Source organism: Chlamydotis macqueenii, chromosome 12 (assembly GCF_036417535.1).
Source record: "Chlamydotis macqueenii isolate bChlMac1 chromosome 12, bChlMac1.mat, whole genome shotgun sequence".
Lineage (NCBI taxonomy): Eukaryota > Metazoa > Chordata > Aves > Otidiformes > Otididae > Chlamydotis > Chlamydotis macqueenii.
Genome location: NC_141567.1, coordinates 10,868,163 through 10,886,451, shown reverse-complemented (window position 1 = coordinate 10,886,451; position 18,289 = coordinate 10,868,163). Strand labels below are relative to the sequence as shown.

The 18,289-nt window shown below is 38.6% G+C and overlaps 1 protein-coding gene across 2 annotated transcripts in view; it reads left to right on the top strand.

Moving 5' to 3' along the window:
- PDE8A (phosphodiesterase 8A) overlaps positions 1-18,289 on the top strand; it is a 131,792-nt gene that overhangs the window by 100,842 nt on the left and 12,661 nt on the right. For both annotated transcript variants that reach the window (XM_086757345.1, XM_086757344.1), the window contains exons 8-17: positions 1,523-1,660; positions 6,757-6,845; positions 8,247-8,298; positions 8,399-8,441; positions 9,392-9,469; positions 10,724-10,794; positions 11,402-11,566; positions 14,245-14,293; positions 14,550-14,685; positions 17,362-17,560. In XM_086757345.1, coding sequence (XP_086613471.1) covers positions 1,523-1,660; positions 6,757-6,845; positions 8,247-8,298; positions 8,399-8,441; positions 9,392-9,469; positions 10,724-10,794; positions 11,402-11,566; positions 14,245-14,293; positions 14,550-14,685; positions 17,362-17,560 — 1,020 coding nt within the window. The remainder of the gene's footprint in view (positions 1-1,522; positions 1,661-6,756; positions 6,846-8,246; positions 8,299-8,398; positions 8,442-9,391; positions 9,470-10,723; positions 10,795-11,401; positions 11,567-14,244; positions 14,294-14,549; positions 14,686-17,361; positions 17,561-18,289) is intronic.

Below are 18,289 nucleotides of genomic sequence, written 5' to 3'. Positions count from 1 at the left end.
TCTTAACGTAACTTGATGGTTCTAAAAATATTGGAGTGAGTTTAGCTGTAGAGTAGAATCTTCTCCATTTAAAATATCTTGCATAAATCAAGTCAATTTTAAGAGAGATTGTTGTTTCTGAATGAATAAGGATTTACTTTGTTGTTTTTATTTTTTTGTAAGATTCTGTTGTGTCCTGAATGTATGCAGCCACTGACTTGTACGCATTCTTTTCCAAAAATAGCATATGTTAATTCGGTGCTGTTGAAAAGCGAATCTAATTGATGTTGTATTTAAATAAGGGTAGTATAGTATGCTTTTTCCTTTTTTTTTTTTAATAAATCTGATACTGTTTGATGCATCGGAATTCTTGGGTCAACTGTTTTTGAATGTAATCCTCTCTTAAAAATTTCTGTCAAAAAGGGAAAAGAAATTGTGCTTAGGTTTGCAGTCCAGAAAAACATCATCTTTGTAAGGGAGGTAGTTCCATCCCTAGCTATGAAGGCTGTAAGGAGTGATTTTAGTATCAGTAAAGAGCTTGAGTCTAAGCTTCTGGGAGTTATAACATGCATATAAATTATACCCTCTTGACCCAAATCTTGACAATTGCAATTTCAGTGAAGGATGTGCCTTCTTCATCCCTTTTACAAAAATAACAGAACACATCCTGAAGTTGTTTTAAATACGTTTTTTTTCAGGCAAAATTTAGGCCCTCTGCAGATAGCCCCAGAATATGAGAAAATTGACGTGTGCAAGAGTGTCCCGGAGCTCCGGCTGGCAGGACTTTCGCACATAGTGGGGGAACCTTTAGGAGCAGAGGGCATCCAGTGGCACCTTTTTAATTTCTCCCATATTGAAACATTTTAAGTTGTAAGTTGTTTCAGTGCATTCAGATGCTGTTATTATGGAACCTGTGTTTGTAACTCAGCTAATGAGAGGGTCATGGAAGTGTGGCTGTGGGTACCAGTCTTCAGTTTTGTTGGGCAAGGGCCACAGAATTGCAGTGAAATGCAGCATTCAGTAAAGAGAAAAAGTTGCTTTACTAGATTCCACTTTTTCCAGCCTGCTTGGCTGGGCTTTGACTGGACAGAGGAATAGTGATGTCTGGCCCTTTCACAAAGTAAGATAATAATTTATCAATAGATAAGATTAATATTCTTATGATATCCCACCATCTAATTTGTGATTTTCAGGAACCCTGAGGTAGGTCTGAGGTTTATAGGTTAGAGAACTGACAGAGCTTGTTTTTCAGGAATTTGTGTTGTCTATCTGGAGATGTGGAATACTGAGCTGTTTCCATAATTTTTCTCTCTTTGCTCACATGCACGTGGTCAGCACAGCTCTTCTAGGATGAACATTCCTGTTTTGCTTCACAAAAAAAACCCCCAAAAAAACGTAGGCGTCTCTCTCAGGACCAGTACATAGAAAGATTTATTTCAGACTGTGAAAGAAGTCCCTTGGTTTAGCAAATAGGAAAAAAAGGGATTCTGTTGTGCTTTAAGTATTCCATTGAATGATTTTTTTGTTTGTTTTTATTTCACAGTATGTCAATCCTGTTTTTGAAACAGTGATGGGCTATCAAAGAGGTGAACTAATAGGAAAGGATTTAACAGAAGTGCCTGTAAATGAAAAAAAAGATGAATTCCTAGATTCTATTAATTCCTGCATAAAGATAGGAAAGGTGAGTAATGGCATTGTCTCACTTATCATTTGCTACCTGTAAAAGTTATTATTGTCCAGGAATGACACATGAGGGAACTTGCAGCTTCACAGACACGTAGCATTTGCAGCTCTCTTACTCAAACAAGAAGATGAAGTAGAAAATGCTCATTTTTTAAGGGATTCTTTCTTTTTTCTTGCTTGTACATGTTTTATGAAAATAAGTGACTTGCTGTGTTTCTCAACAATATGTGCTGTATGTAGCAAAAGGTATGGGAATACCAAAGAGAAATGGGGTGGATGCATCCGTTATCTAGTGTGATGTAAATGAGAAGAGAACCATGTTCAAGTATTTCAGCATAAAATATGGAAGCTGATTTGCAAATTCAGAATGTAAAAATATCCTAAGAGACATTTGCAATGTCACTTGAGAGTGATAGGCAGTGTTGCCTGCCAGCTGCCAGTATCTTTTATTCTCTAATGACATGGGAGCTGTCTAATGGATTTCCATTAGAAGTGTTTGTTGCACTGAGAAAGTGCATGAGGAAGAGCAGCTGGCTTCAAGGGATGTCATTACAGAGAGACATTAGTGTTTGCCTGGTAGCTCCATGATGTTCCTTTGGGACTGTTTTGGCTGTAGTATGAGGATCCATCTAGAAGCTTTCATTTGCATTTTGACAATGAGATATAAATGCTTCTGATGTCATAGAACATGTCATAGTACCTTATAGGAAGAAGATCATAGAGGTAACAAAGAGATTTGGGAATTGTGTTTGTAGATGCGTCATGGCCCATGCTCAAACCTGAGTCAGCTTGTTGGGTCATACTGACTGTCTGTGGGGAAGCACCATGTTATTGACACAGAGCAGGGAGGTGCTAAAATGAATCATGGCACTCTGTGTATTTAGGTAGTGATGCAAAAGCACCAGTGCAAAGTTGTGGTGAGTCATACTGTGTAAATCAGGGTACTAACACAAACATTCATCAACAAAAGCTGCACTCTGGCTGGGTGCAGACTACATGTGCATTTCAACAAGAATATGTCACTCATTTCTACATGTATTGGCCTTTTGGAAGAGATCCCAGCGATAGACAGTAGCTTGGATTATGATGCTTCACACCTCTGTTGCCTGACTGAAATTACAATGTGTGTAATACTAAACTGATGTTATGAGGGAGTATTTATTAAGTTATAATTCAAATGCATTCAACATGTCAGGGTTTAAATCCACAATATCAATTCTCTAGATACGACGCGATCAAATTTTTAATATTTTAGTGTGCTGATAAAAATGCCTTTAATAATGGAAATATGTTTTACTCTATGAATGATGGAAATCTAACCCTAATCCATCTTTTTCCTTGCACTTATTTTACTCCTGGCTCTAGGGCTTCCAACTGTGAGGGCTAATGAAATACTACTTATTTAAACCTGTCTGTCTGGAACAGCTTAAGCTGGTTTAGGTGGATATGTTCTGTTTACATGTTTTTTGCATTTCTCTTTGGAACATTTTATAGTATGCAATCTATGTAGCCTTACATTTACATATTAATATAAAAATTAATTGCAAATTGAATTCTTACAGGAAGCATTTGCGAGTAGAGGTTAACTGTGCTGAGCAACCTTTGAAATACTGCAGCCCTTTGAAGGTGCTCTAGTTTGAAATAATTTCTGTCAAGATGTTACGGAATTTTCAGAGGTGCCTAATTTGTGTCTGGATAATTCTGACATGGTCTGTATGTTCTTTTCAGGCTTGTGATTTCTTTATATCCTAAATTTAAAAGACTACTTTCTATTACAGTAAGCTATATATTGGCTACTGTAGGTTATAGCATACCAAAAAAGCCAACTATCTACTACTGTGATATTCTTCTTTCAACAGGTTTGGCTTTTCTGTTTTGAACAAACATGGTAATATGAGGAAAATAATAGAAAGCAAGTTTTTCTGATCTTTAGAAAAATCTAAGCTGTATAAAATCCAGCTCTAGTATTTAAATGGAATTTAGGAAGATGACTCTTGCAGCATTTCCCCTCTTGTGCTGACAAACATAGTGCTATGAGCAAGTTACTGTGTCCAGTTCTGGAGCCCCCAGCACAAGAAGGACATGGACCCATTGGAGAGGGTCCAGAGGAGGCCACAAAGATGATCAGAGGGCTGGAGCACCTCTCCTATGAGCACAGGCTGAGAGAGTTGGGGCTGTTCATCCTGGAGAAGAGGAGGCTCCGGGGAGTCCTGATAGCGGTCTTCCAGTACCTCAAGGGGGCTACAGGAAAGATGGGGAGAGACTGTTCAGTAGGGCCTGTTGAGACAGGACGAGGGGTAATGGTTTTAAAATAGAGGGAGGTAGATTTAGAGTAGATATTAGGAAAAAAAATTTTTACAATGAGTGTTGTAAAACACTGGCACAGGTTGCCCAGAGAGGCGGTGGATGCCCCATCCCTGGAAACATTCAAGGCCAGGTTGGACGGGGCTCTGAGCAACCTGATCTGGTTGGGGATGTCCCTGCTTCTTGCACGGGGGTTGGACTGGATGGGCTTTAAAGGTCCCTTCCAACCCAAAGCCCATTCTATGATTCTAAGTTTACTATATCCAAACAAAAGTTCATAGACATTATACACAAAAATTGCTAACTGCATGGTACATAGGGATTCGTGGGTCAGGATATTGTTTCTCTTAGCAAAAAAAAAATCTCTGGAAGCTCATTTTTTGTTACTACTACTGCCTGTAATCTGCAAGAAACCAGTGTTATTGAAAGGCATTTTCACCCATTCGTACTAGAGAAGTTAAAAACAAGTTGTACTTCCTTCATTCTTCTGTTTCATGATTCAGATTACATTCAATAAGACGAAATCTGCAATTCTGACTAGAATTCTTGCAGCCTCTGATCTCTGCAGTTTGACACAAAGCTCGTAATCTTGGTTTCGCTTTTATAGACGTGAGATGGATAGCTATCGATAAATCAGACAAGACATGCAATTCTCTCACTCCTTGGGAATTATTTGCAAGATAGCTGTCTTTACAGAGAGTATGTGAGAACGGTCAAGCTCTATGGTGAAAGTCTGTGGCAATTCCTTCCTAACTCAGCCATACCTTCTGTGGGATTGTTCTCATGGCATCTTATGTTTATTTTGGTTTGCTCTGTTTTCTACAAGTAGTTTGCTGTGCTGTGTAGTGCAAGAAGCCTCAGTCTAAAAGGAAGGCTGGATTAGGGGAGTACTTACTGTGCATGTATGAGTGCTCAGTGGATAGATGCATGCCATGGCCACCTTAATGAAGTTTGAAACCTCCACATTGATTCACTCTGTAAAGGGTGAAAACAATTTTTTTTACTGTGTATGGTTTTTACTCTGCATTTGATCCCAACACACCAGGCCATGCAGAAGTGACTGATCACTGTACATATCTGGCTGTAATGTAGACATAACGATGAGCTTGACTGGCAGCACGTCTTGTGAAGTAGCTCTTCTCTGTTGGATTGCTGACAGAGGCTATGTGAGAGAGCATATGGTGTTCTTAAAATATGTTTAAGTAACATGCCTGGGAGAACTTTACCGACCGGCAGAAGTTTGGCTTGGACCTCCTATTTCTCAGAATTCTGTTGACCTTTTCCCTCACACATTTCCTGCCACAGTTTCACATGTTTTAGAAATTCACAAGTTGAAAAATCAATCTGTTGACCAAGAACAACACATTAGTGAATAACCTGTCCTGAAAAGGATGCACTTTCAATGCGAGAATTATCCAGTCAGTACCTTATGACTTCACCCATTCGTGCATATTCCGAGTTTATTACCTAGGTTAGAGATCGATTACTCATCTCTGCCTTATCCTGGTTGTCAGGAAACATTGATATGCATACTTTTAATTAGGAGAGCATTGAATTTTGTGATGTTTGCTTTATCTTCATTCGTATTCCTCATGCAGCTCACACGAAAAGCTACTGTGCTCACTTCCCAATTTGTTATGCACAGTTCTTTGCTCCGACAGATCCTTGGAAAAGCCTTTCATACTTTTTTTCTGCACAGCTTGTCACCATGCAGCTCTCAGTGGGCTGGCGTCTTTATTTGCTGGCTCCATCAACATAAATGCAAAACTCATCTCTCTGTAGCCGTGCTCTCGTCTGCTTGACTGTGAGATCTGTCAGTCTAACATACGTAAATATGTATCATGTGCCTTATGAAGGTATTTTCACATATGCTTGTAAAATCTGATCTAAAGTGTGTTGAACTCAACTGAAAGATGGGAATTGGCATGAGTAGTTTGTATTAAGTGAATATGCAATATGAAAGCACTTAATTGTTGATCACGTGGTATTTATTAGATACCCAACTTAAAATATGGATCTATTTAAAAAGACCAACAACAAGTATTCTAGGGATGGAAACGTGTAGGTGAGATTGTAAATTTTGTCAGCTGCCAGGTTACAAAAGACTGGCTCTTGGAAGGTTGGAAGGTCACTGGGCTCTGTGCTGCTGCTGCCGGAAATGAAAGAGAGAGACTCAGGGTTCCCAAATTTTGCTTTCCCTCAGTTTTCCTAAATAGCCCTGTGAGGGAGCAACTCTAGTCCAGGTACTACATGCAAGGGGAGACCTGGGGAGGTCCAGCAGTGTTGTGATACAATTCTTTGCTGTGGTATTTGTAGCACAGCTTGAGAAGCAGCAGGGAATTGGAAGGGAGCAGCAGGTAAGGGGCCCATGCCCTGGCATGTGCTGAAGCCATGTTTGTGTCGACGTGGGAGCTCTCCTACTTCATGGCATGGGTGTGGGCTCTGCTGCAGGGAGGTGTTTTGAGGCTGGATGTTGCCAGGTCTCCCCCCAGTGAACCCCAGCACCATTGAGGGTAGGACTGGGAAGAACGTGGTTCTGATGCCCACAGCACCTGAGGTTTGGCTCTTGCCATCAGGGCACTTGCAGGCTGCCCCTCTGGAAGTTCTCCCTGCATTGGCAGCAACACAGTGGCCTACAGGTTAGTTACAGGGGAGAAATTTGAGGGTAATCACAGTTTAATGAGTTCTGACTGGTTTTGTATTGTAAGGCAGTTTTAAATTAAAGAAGGCATGAAGCTGCAGCTTCTCTTCTTTTATCTGAACTTCCTTCCACTCACATTTGTTTTTCAGGAATGGCAAGGAATGTACTGTGCAAAAAAGAAAAACGGAGAAAGCATACAACAAAATGTGAGGATACTACCTGTCGTCGGACAGGGAGGGTAAGTGTGAAAGCTAAAGCCATGATTTAGGTCTGAATCAATGCTCAGTTTAGAGTTGTGCTTTCAGCAGACATTGGATTATCCTGTTAGTGAGTATACAGGAAACGTATGCAAGGAAGGGAGCCTCAAACCTCTGCATTTGATTCCTTGAGGCAAAATCAACTTTACACACCTGTGTGCAGGTAAAGTGACATTCTCCTAATTCTCCCCCAAGAGGACCCAAAGATCCAGTGTGCTCACTTGTGACTCTTACTCTTCTAAAACTCCCTGAAGTGCAAGCACACCCTCATCTCTTTCTTTGTGTTGTGTTGGGACCACGAGGACCTATGTCCTGTTCCACTGTGCACCTGTATGACATCCCTCCATGCACACCTACTCATGGCTGTTGCTGAGTGTCTTTCTGTTATGAGGTCACTATGTGCTTTGATCCTGGTCAAAATTCAAGCATGTCTTGATTCAAGCTGTCCCTGCCCATGGCAGGGGGGTTGGCCTAGATGACCTTTAAAGGCCCCTTCCAACCCAAACCATTCTATGATTCTGTGATTTTTGTGCAACTTCCACTTGGTCCCCAAATAGAGCATTTGGAGCACACAGGTGTATGTTAGTTATTGGAACATTGATGATGAGCCCTTCTGTACTATATTGGGAAGGCAAGTGGATCAGATTGCATGCAGTAGTAGTTTCAAAGCCCTCTAAGGCAACATGAACATTCATTAAAAGCACAGGACATTATCTTCCAGACTTGGCTGAGACAATTTTTTAGAAAGGTGTGTCTTCATGAAGGAGTGGCCAAATGCAGCTTCTTCATGCAGTTACTTCCTTAAAAAAAAAAAAAAAAAAAAAAGTTATTTGGGTTGATTTTTTTTCTCTGGAAGTAATTCATGTTCTCTACTTTCCATCAGTAGAGTGAAGACATATTTTCAGCTTAAAATGCCAAACTTGTAAGACCAATACGTATTACATACATTGCTATTTGTGGAACAATCTAAGCCCATTTGAAGCTGGCTTAGAAAATTTCCTGGTAATCAAGGATGTAGGTTTCAGTTTGATTGCTGTATCCCTAAATCCTGCAGAAGGTTTTGATTGTTAGACTGCACTGTTGCATGTTTCACATTTATATCATACTTGAAACATCCTGCAGTAGCCCAGAAGCAGCTGGGGGTGGACAGAGAGAAAGAAGAGAAGAGAATCTTTACAGAAAATGCTTCCATTTTTTTATTCCCCATCAGGTGCAGAACTGCGGGGTTTTTTCCATTCCTAGTTGAACCTTCCTGCCAAAACAGGATTTGTCCTATATTAATTGCTGTTACTGATTGTTGCTGTTACTGATTTTTTTTTATCAGCACTGAATTAAAGCTGAGATTTGGATGGAAATTAACACATTCTTTTTTTTGCCTACAGAAAGATTAGACACTATGTGTCAATTAGTGGACTGTGCAATGACAACAATAAGGTAAGTGAAAATAGTGCTATGCTTGCTTTAGTTTGAACGTTAAATATTACAAAATAATGGGAAAGTTCTGACTAACCAGATTTCTTATACTGATTCGTAGGCGGAGAAGACATGTGAACGTGTTCAGGCTGAATCTCAGACAGGTATGACGCATCTCTTCTGTCCTCATAAGCCGAGAACGTACTTGGGGAAAGAATAAAGCCCGCTGTTAGTGATCTGACTGAAAACCACGGTTGCATGGGACAATCTGAACAGTACTACTTAGCTAGTGATAAGCTGGGAATCCAGCTCAAAAGGCAGAAAAATAAATACAAGCCCTCTCTACTCGCCTCATTTGTTTTAGAAGTGATATAAAGCAACCCACCCTTGAAGTAATAGGGCCCTAAATTGGTATTGCAGTGTTGCTGGATTCAGTGTCACATTTCAGTTGTAGGTAGTGGATCTCTGTCACAAAATTAGAAATAAGAAGGATGCTATCTAGTTGTCATGTTGCTGTGGCTTGTCTATAGCTAGTGGTATGTATGTTTGTGTTGCTTTTAACTGTACTGTGGGGTATTGCATGTGGGTCAAAATGAGGATGACCAACACTACCGTTCACCCTCATCCTACATACCAGTGCTTCAGTTAAGACATCCGTGCTGCAGGTACTTGTTAAATGTAGCCCTGGTCACACAGGTTGTATCTCTTGGAGTCTGTAAGGGACTTGGGATACATTGCCTAGTTTGCTAGCGTGTAGGCTACTCTGGTCCACCAGTTCTTTATGGCAGTTGTTGCTTGAGTGAACTCAGGTGTGTTGCACAAGTTGTATTCACAACTACAATTGTGTCACTGTGTCAAGAGAGGAACTTTTCCATCCACACTGTTAGATCCCTTCTGCAAAAACATTTAGGTACGTCCTGCCAGAGAGCGTGACTGGGTTCATGACAGTGTGATTGGGTGAGAGTTTTAAAAGGAGCTTTCGTTGGCTCTCATCTGCGGAAGCGCTGTGGTAAACGTCACTCAGCTGCTCGCAGGCTTTCTCTGAGTTTCAGTTCCTTTAACATACATCTGAGGCACAACTTAATGGCATTGTACAATATCATTTTCTCCACAGATATTCAGACTTGCAGACACAAGGACAGGAGGAAAGGATCACTAGATGTCAGATCCACAACATCACGAGGAAGTGATGGTATGTTAAACAAGTAGATTTTTCTGATTTATATATTTATTCAGATTTTTCTGTGCATCCATACATACACATACAAATATAGGTAAGTATGTATGTGTATATATACACATACAAATAAAATGTCAAGTAATCAATTCATTAACAACTTCACATTTGGCAAATAGCCCTGTTTTCTTCTCTTGAACTACTTTGAGTATTTTTTTGAACCAGTGGAAGGCAATCGTCTCCCATCCTGCATGGAAGACCTCATGAGATTCAACAGATACTTTCAAGTACAAATGACGAACTCTAAACCTAACAAATGATTACATTTCTTACCCCTTCTCTTGATAAAAATATTAATATAACCTTCTTATGAATTTTGTTTTCTTCTCACTGTGTTGTATTTTGCTCTATTAGATCATCCCAAACTTGATAGATGAGTCACATATTCAAAACTTTTGCTGATACTTAATGTGATTTTGTTAAAGCATACATCATTATAGTCTAGGCAGCATACACTAGTGAAACAGGAAAGTAGGTCTGTGGCAAAGAGAATACAATCATACTCCAGTATAGCAAAAATAGCATTGATTCTTCTTAAGAGCTGCTCAGCACAAAGAGTAATAGAGATGTGTCTGCATTTTATAGGTAGCACAACATAATTATTCAGAAAAATCCCATCTTGGCCTTTTCTCTACAGAATCAAAATTGCTAACTGATATAAATGATTTGTTTTTCAATTTCCAATGAATAATAGGCCAGAACCTCTGCTGGTTTAATTTGACATAGCTATCTTCACTTCAAAGGAGCTTCACTGATTCACCTCAGCTTGGAAGCTGACTCATTATGACTTGTCATATCGCATCAGGCAGCAAAAGTATGATCTATCCTATAATAACCTAAGTGCGATAGTTACCTACCTGTACCTTCCAGTTTATACACACACACATTTGTGTAGTCTTACAACCCTACAAGCTGAGTTTTTAATTGAATATTTTAATTAGTTAAAATAAAAAAAACCAAAGCTATGATTTTGCTAGGCTGTTACAGCTACTTATCTCTAATCAGAGATATCAGTGGTTCAGCAAGCATCACTTTGCACCTGTATATCCTCAGCATAACAAGCATGTGTATGCATTCTGCAACAGATTGCTCTGAAGGGCACAGCAGGGTAAGCAGTTCAGAAAATGAATCAAGGTTTCTTGTCTGAATCCTCCTGTCATGCCTTGTTGCTGAAATCAGGATACAAATTCTGCTTTGTTTTCCACACAGGCAGCTCACAAAGGCGGCACTCTTCTATGGCCAGGATACATTCCATGACTATTGAAGCACCCATCACCAAGGTAATGTGCACTGTCACTGGCTGTTGTCACTTGTGCTGTACTGGAATATTGGAGCACAAGGCTGCAGTACAGCATCCAGGCTGAGGAGCAAGGCAGCGTTGGCCTCTGGTGCAACTTCTTCCCCTGTTCTACCTGCTGACTGGTGGAGCTCCAAAAAGATAGATGCTCTGGAACCTCTCCCAAGCGTGCTTTGTAAGAGTCCTTTCTATGTGGTCAGTCATTGCACGACCCTTTTAAAGGACTTTTGCCTTATGCATTGTAAACTGCCTCCTGAAAACCATTCAAGGATTTGGCAAAAATCAGCTCTTTAATAAATTGAGAGCGGCAAATGGAAGAACGTTACATTAAATACATTCAGAGACATTTTGAGGCTGTGCCTTGAACAAGGAGGTCATTAATAAGACTGCTGCCTTTAAGGCCATGATCTTATTCTCAGAGTCAGTAGCAAACATGTTTTATTAACATCCTTTTCATTTTGATTCTCCCACACATGGATTAAGGTTGTAGATCTCATTTATTTGCTATGAGTTTTCCATAGTAATTGATGAGTGTCTCGATTCTTTCTTCAATCACTTCTAAATTCAAAACATGTCTAATGCTAAACTAGGTAATAAACATCATCAATGCTGCACAAGAAAGCAGTCCTGCGCCAGTTGCAGAAGCTTTAGACCGAGTTTTGGAGATTTTAAGAACCACTGAATTGTACTCTCCACAACTGGGGACAAAAGATGAGGATCCACATACAAGTGACCTCGTTGGAGGGTTGATGACGGTAAGTACATACTGCCACAAACAACTATTGATTAATGTTCCGCTGCCTGATTTTCCTAGTTAGTTGATCTTTATCATCTGGCATGTGCTTTGCCTCTACAATGCCAAATTTTCAGGAAAAACTCTTTCTACCACACTTCTTTTGGTGGAGTTTTCAGGAAAAACCACACCTCTTCTGGTGGATTTTTCCTCCCCTACATTAATAATATAGCTCTGAAAATGGGAAGAAAATTGACCAGTCTCTTTGAAGCATTAGTTTTGCTAGAAATGGAAAGGAAAACCGATTGTTTTTTCAATGTGATTCATTTTAGAAAGGTATAGATGGGAGAGGAAGAAAGAAAGATAGCTAGACACTTGTATTTCTTAATTAGGATTAGAATGGCATGTTTTGGGAGTTTTTCAGTGTATAGAAAGAATATGTTTTCAAAAGAATGTAAAATATATTTTTGTTGCTATTTGCTTGGATTAATTTGTACCAATAGAGACTCATAGAAAGATCATAGTGCTTTGAGCTAGAAAAATGAACGTTCACTTAGTAAAACACAATCATGCTCCACAGAACTCATAATTTAAATAAATAAGGCATGAAAAAGGCTGAAGAAGGCATGTATTATGTTGTTATGAAAAGAGGAATGGAGACATTTGAAGAAGAAGTGTTGTACCCACAGTTGAACAAAGGGTACATAGCAAAGCAAGAATCGAACCCAACCTCCAGAGCCTGGAGTCTGACCCTCCTGATAACAACTAAATGAACCTGGATGAATGTTACCTGTGCCTTAAGGATATGTGTTCCCATTAGTCTGTAGGTTGCATATAAAAGGCTAACTCAAGAAAAAAATTGACAGTGTGTTGGATGCAAAAAGGCTCACAAGGTACGAGCTTTTCAGAGATGTCTCTGGGCTATTATCATTTCATACTGTAACTATCAAGGCGCCTTTGCAGTATCCATCAGAATGTTTGAACACTTACATGTATTTTTGCCTTTTAGAATACCACAGCAAATATCTAAGCAGGAGAAACATATGAGAGACTTCAAGAATTCTAGGAGAAGACCTGAATAGTTCATATAGGATTGAATTTACTAACTCAGTAGACAAAATACATTGTTACCTTAGCTACAAAACTATAGGAAGAATATTCATACATATAATCATTATAGCCTCAAAGTTAAAGTTGCTGAATACACGCAATCCATAAACTCAGCTGTTGGTTTTTTTTTTGTGGGTTGTTGATTCTTACATACATTTATATTCTGTTTTCAGTCCATGGTCCCAGAACATGTAGGTTACAATACTGCAAAACACAAAATCCTTACTAAAAAAAAAAAAAAAACAAAGGCTATTTTATGGAGCAATAGAAAAGCTGAGAAAATCCTTTTCAGAGCATGAGGGTATATAGTGTATTATGAGTTTTTAAATGATCTGGGAGAAACATTTTTCCAGTGAAATGTCTGTTGAAAACAGAATTATATTATTCCATTCCATGGTCAGAAGTTATGTCTGAGTAGGGAAACAAGTAGTAGGTTATTGGATTTGAACTCTCAAGCAGAATTCGTGATGGGAAGGGTATTTGGAGTTCAAAGATGGATTTGCCAGATACAATTACACCTGCTATTTCAACTCTTAAAAAATGAATCTTTGATTCTAAATGATATAGAGCATCTGGTGTCCTAAATATTTGTGTCATAACAGTGCTATTGAAGAGTCACTGAGCCAGTTATAGGAGTAGTATTCACTTTCCTTTCAAATCACAAAAGTCCAGAGTAATTTATTTACACATATGAAAATAAAAATGAGATGTAACAATTTCAAGTGCAGACATTGCACATTGAGATATAGTTTCCACTTTTACTTCTGCTGTACTTTGGGTACATAACATTGTTAATAAGGTGCATTCAGAAATATATATTTTTTTAATAACTGTTGGTTTACGTTATAGGCTAAACATTAATGTGCAGTAACTAACAGCTGTACATACCAAAAGAGAAAGCAGGATTTTGGGCCACAGCATTTAGAATTATAAGCTGAAAAGTAAATATGAAATATATAATTCTGTTAGTTTTAATCTTTCATCTCAGTTTGCATATCTAGGCATCATGCCAGAATTAAGCCTAGGAGGCACTGAGTTGGAGAATAAACAAGCATACATTCTTCTTTGATAGAAGGGAAGCCTCAGAGTGATCTGTTGCTCCCCAGCACTAAATCACGAGATTCTTATGCTGCTAAGGTGACCTGATCTTCCAGTACCAGGGGGAGGAGAGCAGAAGCATGTCCATTCCCTTCTACCACCCACCTTTGCTTGCTGATGGGAAGTATGTGGACATACCGTGTCTGGTTTGTGGCACACATCCAGAACTTGTGTCTGTGTTGTACAAACAAAGGTGGATGGGAGGCTGTAATTCCAGACCTCCATCTGCACCTGAAAAATTTAAGTTTGAACCTGTCTGAGTTCATACTGTACCCCGTATCTTGCAGTTTCTTATCCGTTATGAACTGTATGTAAAAGAGGCAAATCTTAATAGTACGCACAAATAAGAGAAAGGCAGCTTTGATGCCTGTAACAGGTTGCAGTCAGGCTTCTCTAAAGCCTGTGCTTCTTCATTGTGCTACTATTTGGTGTTATCATCTTATAGACCTTTGGTACGATACCCTGCATTAACTCTCAACTTTCATTGAACAGGATGGTTTACGAAGATTATCAGGGAACGAATACATATTGTCAGCAAAACGTAAGTTTTAATTTAGTGGTTACTAAGATATTAAAACATATTAAGAAATTTAAGAAACAGAAGAGATGTGATCAGATGTTCTTTTTTTATAAGCATTGTTTGGTTTTGTTTTATTTATAAGCATTGTTCTGTAGCATTACTGAGCTTTATACAAATGAGAGTTGCCAGGCATTACTGCAGAAAAAAACCCATGCACATTGAGTAAAAGTGTATCTCAGGGTTATTAATAGTGATCTGCAAATATATTCCTCAACAGAAAGTCATCAGGTCGCTGGCAGTTTGATCTCTCCAATCTCCCTCATTGACATACCGCCACGGATAACAAAGGCAATGGAAAATGAAGAAAACTGGGAATTTAATATCTTTGAACTTGAGGCTGCCACCAATAAAAGGTCAGTAAACTCAAGAGCTCATAAATGGAAGTTGCTGAAAACTGACTTAAATTTCATCCTGTTAATCAACGCTTTAATTTATCTACCTGTGCTTTTATTATTTTTATTTTCAAAGTCAAATGTTTGACATTTTCTCATTGTCATTTCTAGTTGTCTGTGGAGCCATTAAATATCTCCTGTTTCATCATACAGTATTTCCTGCAGATTCCTGGTAGATGTTAGTGAAGATTATATATCTGTGATATGGTGTAATAACAAAACAACGTCAGTTTAAGAGCCTTCCTTTTCTGTTCTTAGTAATAGAAAAGTTCTACAAATCAAATTTTTGTCTTGTGGGGATTCAGTTCAAATTATGGCCAACTACACACAGAGTCAACACGCTGGTCTTAATTTGGGCAGTTGATACAGATGTTTTATTTTTTTATCCATGTAATTGGGTAATTTTTATCCTTCAACAGTCCAAATACAGCTTTTCAGTAGAATTCCCATTGCCTTTGCCTGAGATTAGAGAAAGGTCTTTATTCTAAAGTCTTGGCAGGCTACATTTTATGTATAAGATTAACTGAAGAATATTTACTGATGAAAAGTCGGGCATACCAGTTTCCATCACAGAAGTTTTCAAAAGCAGATCAGCAGTTCTGATAGACTGTACATTAGTAGCCAATGCTCCCACTAAGACTGTAAATTGATCTCTCTGTTTAAATCCTTGTTTTTATTTGCTGATGCCTATCAAAAGTTCTCCTTTGAGTCTATTTTCATGTATTGTGCTTTGTCTTAGCTTAAAGCTTCTGCCACACTAATTTGGAGGCTAGATCCTGCAATGAATTGACTATCTTAAGCCCTTGTCAAAATCACAGCTTTGTTAGAGCTTTGAAAGATATTAAAAAACAATGTCTAAGAAAGATATCAGGCATTTAGTTAACATATATGCACTTCATTTTTAGACTGTGGTTTTATGAGCCAAAAACAGTGGAAAAAAAACCCCAGTTTTAAATTCTTCTTTAAAGTGATTTTACTGTAAGTGAAGAAATTTGCATCCAGTTATTTTAGGGTTGGTTTTGGTTTTTTTGCTTTGCTACATTGCCTTTTCCAAAGAAGTGCTATAGATGTAGTAATTTTTTTAAAAAGTCAAAATGTAATCAGTCTGTGTGATTTACAACATTTAATACACACATTGCAGTAAATAAAGAATCAATTATCCCAGCCAACATGCATGAGATCACCAGATAGGCTTCTCTGTTCTTACTAATTTGGAGAGACCAGAAAGGGACAAAGGAGGCATTTTGTTTCCTGTCCTTTTATTAAAGGTATTATAATTATGATTGCTTCCTGCTGTGTTTAAATAAAGGCAATTCATTTATTAAGAGAATTAAAGTGATTTTCAATGAATCACAACTATGAATATGTTATTAGTATTGTCTTCAAGTCCAAGCAGACATATGGCAGTAAAGCCAAGATAATTCATTAAATCTAATCTTTAGTGCATTACAGTTCCCTGACACAGAAACCTAGAGAGACCTTTGCCTGAACAGTGCTATGCTGGGGGAGATTTAACTTTAGTATATTATAATTCTAGTATATGACACGGTATTGTTGAGTGTTTTTGCCAAAAGATGTACATCCAACTCCAAATGACCTCACCTTACCCCTCAGGTGCAGCTAGAAATCAGAGTCCTTGATGTGTCTGGAATCAAGCAGCACAGTGAGATGCCAAAATGAGGGTTTCTCTATTTTTAAGAATCCACATTTGAAAATATTTACCACTATACCTGTTCTTCTTAAGAAAAAAAATGTATTGAACAAGAAAACAGTGGTATTAACTGGATTCAAAAAAGGGTAGTGGACTAAAACTTGAATATTTTTTCATTTGCTCTGTGAAACATATTGCACTTCCACAGCTTCCAGATTAGAAATATTCTGTACCTCCGTTCTGCTCTTCATTCAGCTGTCGTCACATGAGTTTAAATTGTGCAGTTTGACCTCGGAGAAGCGAAAGTACGGGAATGCAGTGATGCTGGCTATTTTTGGAGACAGATCTCCGACTGGGTTAGCCTGATATTTCGTCTGACCCTTATAGTCTTCTAGAAATGGCATACTCTGGCCTGGTTATTTGCTTCCAGAATACCTCCATCTCTCATCCCCTATTGCCTGCAAAGTCAATGAGCAATGAAAACCTGCAAGGGTGGGCGTAAAAGGAATGGAGCAGATCAGCAGTACAGAAAGAATAGTGATTGCAGCATTGTACAGTATAGATATACTTAATCTAAATGTAAACAAGCTAGTTTAGGAATCTGTGGCAGCAGCAAGATTACCTCCTCTCATATGCCAAGTTTAGTACTTGCCAATTTATCTCATTTTGACTGCAGTCTACATTTCCCCAACACAGACTCCCCAAGCCCCAGAATACTGCTACATGTAGTACAGCAGCAATATAGAGCCTTTTAATATTCCTGGAAGTGTCCGGAACTGGCATGAATCTAAGTGTGTGCGTATGATAGGCAGAACACTTCTACAGGGCTGGATTGTAATTGTGTAACAAGTCTTTCTAAGTTCCTAACAAGTCCTAATCTGACATGTAATTGGTTAAAAATGCTGTATAAATTCATCCTATTTATGCTATGTAATATTCTTTCATCCTCATTTATTTTAAAACTTTGTGTTTATTCTTCTCTACAGGCCTTTGGTTTATCTGGGTCTCAAAATATTTGCTCGCTTTGGAATCTGTGAATTCCTAAGCTGTTCAGAATCAACTCTGAGGTCATGGTTACAAGTTATTGAAGCTAACTACCATTCCTCGAACTCCTACCATAATTCTACTCATGCAGCAGATGTACTACATGCCACTGCTTATTTCTTGTCTAAAGAAAGAGTAAAGGTGAGTCCACATTTATAAGAAACAGTGTAGGTGGGAAGTACAGGTGCGATCAAACAAAGATCTCTCAAAAAAAAAAGATGCCAAGAGCCAAATGTCTACCTAGTGCCAACCAGTTTAGTAACTTTGAGGTCAAAGAACTGGGCTGCTTTACATGAGTTATAGGATCTCTCTTATAGTATATGCGGAAGCATGGGTACCAATATTATGGGAATTGAGCTGTTCTTGATGGGAGAATAAGAAAACCTTTTAAAACAAAACTTCTTTGTATAGTTAAACTTTCTCAGATAGGTGAGCTAATGACACAATCATTTTTGTGATGGTACATAGCAAATACAGATTTAATGTAATAAATCACCATCTCTTATGCGATGGTAATTTTGCAGAATAGTCCCAGGACAATATAGACCATAAAAAAAGTTTAATGCTTCCAAAGCTCTGTCACCCACTGGATGAGATGCCCTGAGGCTTAAGGAGACTGCACTGGAGGAGAGTATTGAAAAAGATTACTTGTCAAAGTTCTTTGTACCATAACTCCCACTGGCATATTAGAGCCACTGACAACCAGAATAAATCAGAGCAACCTTTGTTCTCACATGCCCAGAGGGCAGACTGGAGAAGGGATATTAAAACAGTGCTTGCATGTACATGCAGTGGAGCAACTGTACATATTTCTGAGTTGCATTTTTTGATAGAAATTCCTACCCTGAATTGGCCTGCCTAAGGATAGTG